This window comes from Ctenopharyngodon idella, chromosome 6 (genome assembly GCF_019924925.1).
Source record: "Ctenopharyngodon idella isolate HZGC_01 chromosome 6, HZGC01, whole genome shotgun sequence".
Classification (NCBI taxonomy): Eukaryota; Metazoa; Chordata; class Actinopteri; order Cypriniformes; family Xenocyprididae; genus Ctenopharyngodon; species Ctenopharyngodon idella.
This window is the reverse complement of record NC_067225.1, coordinates 14,359,409-14,364,992: the sequence shown is the minus strand read 5'-3', so window position 1 is coordinate 14,364,992 and position 5,584 is coordinate 14,359,409. Positions and strand designations below refer to the sequence as shown.

Below are 5,584 nucleotides of genomic sequence, written 5' to 3'. Positions count from 1 at the left end.
GTACCAAGCAAATAATTTATCATAATGTACTTTAAATAACATTACAAGTAATGCCAGAAAATATCAGCTCTGCTGTTGTTCATAAATACCAGTAGTGATGTTGTACAATGAGGACGTTGTCACGTCGCCGGGAATAAAAATCATAAGTGTCCCAATGTGTAGTGAACCAGCATCCTTTATTGTCCTTACCAGTGCCCGAATTCGTGTACGCGATATACTGATTCACGAGCTCGGGAGCTAGGGAGCTGATTGAGACACACCCTTGGACAAAGCGTTCATTCTTCGTCGGAACCAAAGTCACACACGCCATGTTTCCTCACGAGCCCTTAACCTCGGACCTCTGAGGGTAAAGCACAGGGCACATTCACATGTAACAAAAACATTAAGCTGTGGCGATCAAACATGTGGATCGCGAAACGCCTTTTGTCCTCTATCGTCCTCAAAGGTAACAATAACACGTAAATATATTAGGTATGAAATTCAATAAGAGTTATACAGACTATACAGTGTCTTGCAGATCATCACAGATCTTTTTGGATTATCAGTTGCACCAATGTAATTTTATGTGTAGAGTTATATACAGTATGAAGTATTTTACTTGAATATATTTGTACAAAGATGACATTAATGACATTACAAAGATGACATTAATGATATACAATTTTGTATAGAGTACATAACATGTATCAACATTATGTACAATGTCATCTGAACATACAGAAAAATAATTGCTAAAGGAAAAAGGTAAAGATAAAGAAAAAATAGAAGAAAAAAAAAGAGGGTAAGATATTAATTTATATTTTAATTACAGTGTACAAATTTAAGTCATTACAGATTGAGGTTGTTCTCGCTTTCTTATTTACAGAGGATGAAATAGAGTTAAGGTACATTTTAAATTCTTTAAAAAAAAAAAAAACAAGAAAAATTGGTTTGTTGTTAGTGAATTTACATTTATGGATATAGAATTTGCCAAGAAAATAAATTAAATTTATAACAAAACAAGCTTTGTTTTTATTAGAATCAGAAGTGTCCAAAAATAATATCTTTAAAAGGTACAGATATATCTTGTTGGATATTAACTTTAATAAATGTTTCAATATCTTTCCATAGTTGTTCAGTATAGAAACATGACCAAAATAAATGATAGACAGTTTCTGTGTGCACTTGGCAAAATGAGCATCTTGTATCAATATTGGTTTTATATTTAATCATAAAATATTTAACAGGGTAAAATTTATTTATTATTTTGAAAGACACTTCTTTTACTTTATTGGTGAGAAAATATTTTTGTTGTAAAGACCGAATCTTTTTCTAATTTAAATTTTTAAATAAATTATTTCAGTAAAAATTGCAGGAGATATCGAGATAATATCTTCAAGAAACAGGTATCTAACTTTATTGTTTCTATCTTTTTTCCTGAAAAACATATTTTACCTACAGGAGTGTCTATTGGCTCAGGGAAAGTAGTATTTATAGTAGTAGAGTGAGTGTAATTCTTAAAAAGCATACAGATTCCTGTTGTTATCGCTCCCATAACTATGGCAAATTCTTTGGGAGTACCTTTGTTGTTAAATAGCTGGCAAACTAAAAGTAAACCGTTATTAAACCACTGATCAAAAAATAAAGTTCTGTTTTTGTATAAAATATTTTGATTGTTCCAAATAAAGAATTTATGGGGAGTGAAATTATGTTTATACAAATTAAAGTACCTGTTGGTGGAAATTTGAAAGTTTGATAGGAATTTTTGATAAGTTATAGTTGCACATCAATAAAAATCGTATACCTCCAATATATGAAAAAGCTTGTTGAGGGAAAATATTCCAGATGGAATCTTGATTTTTCAAATATCGATGAAGCCAATTTATTTTGAAAGTGTAATTTAAAGAACTAAAATCAATAAAATTTAAGCCGCCTTTGTAAGAATTTAAAATAACAGACTTCTTCATATAGTGGCTTTGGTTTTTCGCAGACAAAATCTGTTAGAGCTCTATCAATCAATTTACATGTAGGCTTATCTACATAGAGAGATTGGGCCGCATAAGAGACTTGAAAGAGCTTCGGCCTTAGTGAGCAAAACTCTTCCTTTAATAGATAGATCCCTTTGAAGCCAGCAATTAAGTTTTTTCTTTGTTTTTTCAATAATCGGATTAAAGTTTGTTGCACATCTATTTTTTTCTTTAGTTATTTCTATACCAAGATATTTAACAGTGCTTTTAACAGCTATGCCACAGATTGAAGAGACATTACAACTTTTAATGGGAAATAATTCACATTTATCAATGTTAAGGTTTAGGATCGATTTAACTATTTATGAGTTTGAGAACACAAAAACATTAACTGAATTGAGCTGGTTAATGACAATATTGTCTTCTGTAGAGCTGCTTTATAGCTGAAATTAAAATCCCTTTGCAACATTGGCACTGTTATTTTACTATTTGATTGATTATTTTCTGACTAAATCATTGATTGATTGCAGGGCATTACAGTCTGTTCTGTCGTCCTCCAAGCTCCTTGCCTGAATATGAGCTCAGATTCTTGCATTGCACCTGTTGCAAAAGGAGCAGAATAATGGTGTCTAGGTTTGACACCCTGAATTCATCCATTTCATCTGAATTGTGCCAAGAAAATGACAAACCCCTGGACTCATGTTATACTGCAGAGCAGCGTGCTGTCATCCTCCAGCGTCTTAATACAGCCACAGAGTCAGAACTGGCACAGGTCAAACTGCTGCGAGGACGGAAAGCTGTCAACATCATCGACTACAGAACCAGACATGGACCATTCAACAGTCTGGAGGGTGTCATTAATGTACCATTACTGAAACACAAGAGTGCTGTCATAGTCTTTGACTCAATCCTCAAACCAGCTGACAGGAAAGAGGGGAAAAAGGGAAAAGTCAATCTGGCTAAATTTATAAGACCTGAGGTTGACCGGGCTCTCTTGGAGGTGAGGAAAATTTATCTAAACCACTAAATTTAATAGCTTTTGTGAATGAAGAATTTTATGCTATGTTTTGTTGTTGAATGTCTTGCAGGATACAAGCTCTATCGTGTCCATTGTTTGTGGTACTAATAAAATTGCATGGACACACATGGATCGGGCAAAAACTGTCTTAGACTGGCAGCAAGCAGAGTGCAAGAGTTTTATGAAAGGAACTTACATGGCATCAGATTATTTGAAAGATGTGAGTTTCTAAATTGTGTTTTTTTTATGTTTATTTATTTGAGATTTAGCAGTATTCAGGTTTAATATTCATTAAAAGTTTTGCATATTCTTTTGAGAAGGTAAACCAGCAACCCTTGTGAACTGAAGAAAATGTAGGGGTGGGGACTTGGTTCTGTGCATCGATTATTGATTGGATGGAAGCAAATCTGAATGCATAGCTTGCAGTTGATAGTAAGAAAGGGGACAAAATGATTTGAGAAATATTTGGAGATGTCTGTCATTTCACCGGAAGATCCAGTTGTATCATTTTGATTACAAATTAACAAGGTCAACAAATGAATTAAAAAATGAAACGCATGCATGGATGAATAGTTCACAATAAGATAGAGCTGCATGATTATTTGTTAAAAGATTGCAATCTTGATTCAAACACCCATGCAATCTTTTTCCTAAATGACCATGATTCGTCTATATCAGAGGTGGCTAATGTCGGTCCTGGAGAGCCACAGTCCTGCAGAATTCAGCTCCAAATCAAACACACCTGAACAAGCTAATCAAGGTCTGAAGGGGTGCTAGAAAGCTATAGGCAGGCGAGTTTTTATCAGGGTTGAAGCTAAACTCTGCAGGACTGAGGCTATCCAGGACAGATGTTCGCCATCCCAGTGGCCTGTTGCACAAAGGCGGTTTCAGTGGCTACCGAGTGTATTTGAGACAGAAAAACTAATATTAGCGTAGAAGACATTCCTCTTATGATGTAACCAGTACATTGGATGTTATGGGAAGTATTTCCGGTTCAGGTTGACCTAATTCATGCAGCCTAAATTATAAAAATGATATACAGTTATGTGTATGCTAGATTAAGTATGCATATGCATATTTTGACTAATGTTTTAGCCATGTTTGTCCACACTGTACAGTAAAGGTTGTTGGTGTCCAAAATAGGGGATTTTAACTTAAGTGTTGTATGTGTTAGTGTCTTGATTTTGTTTTTTGTTTTTTTGGTGGTATGTTCCTCACTGGGCCTGATATGATACACAAACAACTCAAATCATTTGTGTATGCTAAAATGTGTCGGTTTAAGTTCTCCTGTCAACAAGAGTTGCTGGTTTAACTTCTGTATAGTAGTTACTTTCATGCACCTTATTTGTTAGTGATTTTGCACTGGAATAACCACTTTGAATTAAAGTGTATATTCTTTGTCAACCCCAGATCTCTACTGTTATTTCAAGCTTTCCTGCTGCTGACTTTTTTGTGGTGGAGAAGCCAAGCATCTCTCCCCAGAATACTTCTCTTTATCCAGTTATGGTCCATCTCCGGACGGTAGAGGCCATGCTATTCGCTTTACTCACTCCAGCGAGGGAACCAGGATGCCCTCCTAAAGTCCTTAACATGTTACGCACAGCCATTGGCCGCCATTTCAACCTAATAGTGGGAGATTGTCGGACAAGTGGAGCTGAGACAGTAAGGAAAATGATGACCGAGTCAGTGATGAAGCGAGACTCACGTGTTCTTTTCCCTCATGACTTGGTGTTAAAGCACAGAAACTCCTTTCAGATGAGCAGTAGGAATAGAGGGGAAGAGCTGTGTGATGCTCTTCTGCAAGCTGTTGCGTTTTTCGAACTCCTACAGGAGTAAATTTCTACTGGATGACCATGTCTTATTTGTTGGACTTCATCAGCTGAGTGATTAATCAAGTTCCTTGAACATAACATAGGATTTTATTAAGTATTTTTATTTCCCTAACTGTTAAACTGGACCAGGACACGCCTTATAAATTTAAAGGTTAAATGAAATCTACAGTAACATGGTGTTATACACCTTATTATAGCCCTGTTAAAATGCAACACTCAGTTTTATACAATATTTAACTAGTGGTCATTGCTCCACCTCTGTATCCACTAAGAGGCCCTTGGCCTGAGTTAAAGCCCAAGGCTTGTAATCATAACGTTGTCAGTTGGATCCCCACAAAGAATGAGCCATCACTATTATGCACTTGAGCAAGGCACTAAAGCCCAGGTTGCTGCTTGAGGGGGAATGTGAACTGTACTGTCCAGTGGGAAAGTTGCTTTGGGATTAAAGAAAAAATGTTACTACTAAAAAATGTCAAGCTGGTTTGTTGTCATTTTTCACATGAGAATGAAACAAAATATAGAAATATAGTGTCCCCTGAGCCACAGTGTGGAAACATTTAACATCTGACAGACCTTTTCAAGCCGAACACAGATGACGATTAGACAAGGGATACATTTTGTAGAGGGAGAGGTTATTTTTTTGATACAGTAAAAACAGTAATACTGTGAAACAATAATATTTGAATATAAATTAAAAATTAAATACATTGCTGTGATGGCAAAGTAACATTTCTCAATATAACATGAGAATATTAAAAATCAAAACACAATGTTTTGAAATATGAAGC

General features: G+C 35.3%; 1 protein-coding gene across 3 annotated transcripts; it reads left to right on the top strand.

Annotated features, from left to right (window-relative positions):
- Positions 1 to 291: 291 nt before the first annotated feature.
- tefm (transcription elongation factor, mitochondrial) lies at positions 292 to 5,268 on the top strand. 3 transcript variants are annotated; one of them, XM_051898156.1, is made up of 5 exons: positions 339 to 445; positions 1,343 to 1,385; positions 2,477 to 2,946; positions 3,035 to 3,184; positions 4,375 to 5,268. In XM_051898156.1, exons 3-5 carry the CDS (start codon positions 2,569 to 2,571, stop codon positions 4,798 to 4,800), a joined length of 954 nt encoding a protein of 317 aa, XP_051754116.1. In that variant the 5' UTR covers positions 339 to 445; positions 1,343 to 1,385; positions 2,477 to 2,568; the 3' UTR covers positions 4,801 to 5,268. The 3 variants fall into 3 exon arrangements, with proteins under 3 accessions (XP_051754114.1, XP_051754115.1, XP_051754116.1); XM_051898154.1 differs by lacking the exon at positions 1,343 to 1,385 and having other exon boundaries at positions 292 to 445; XM_051898155.1 differs by lacking the exon at positions 1,343 to 1,385 and having other exon boundaries at positions 330 to 471.
- Positions 5,269 to 5,584: the final 316 nt, after the last annotated feature.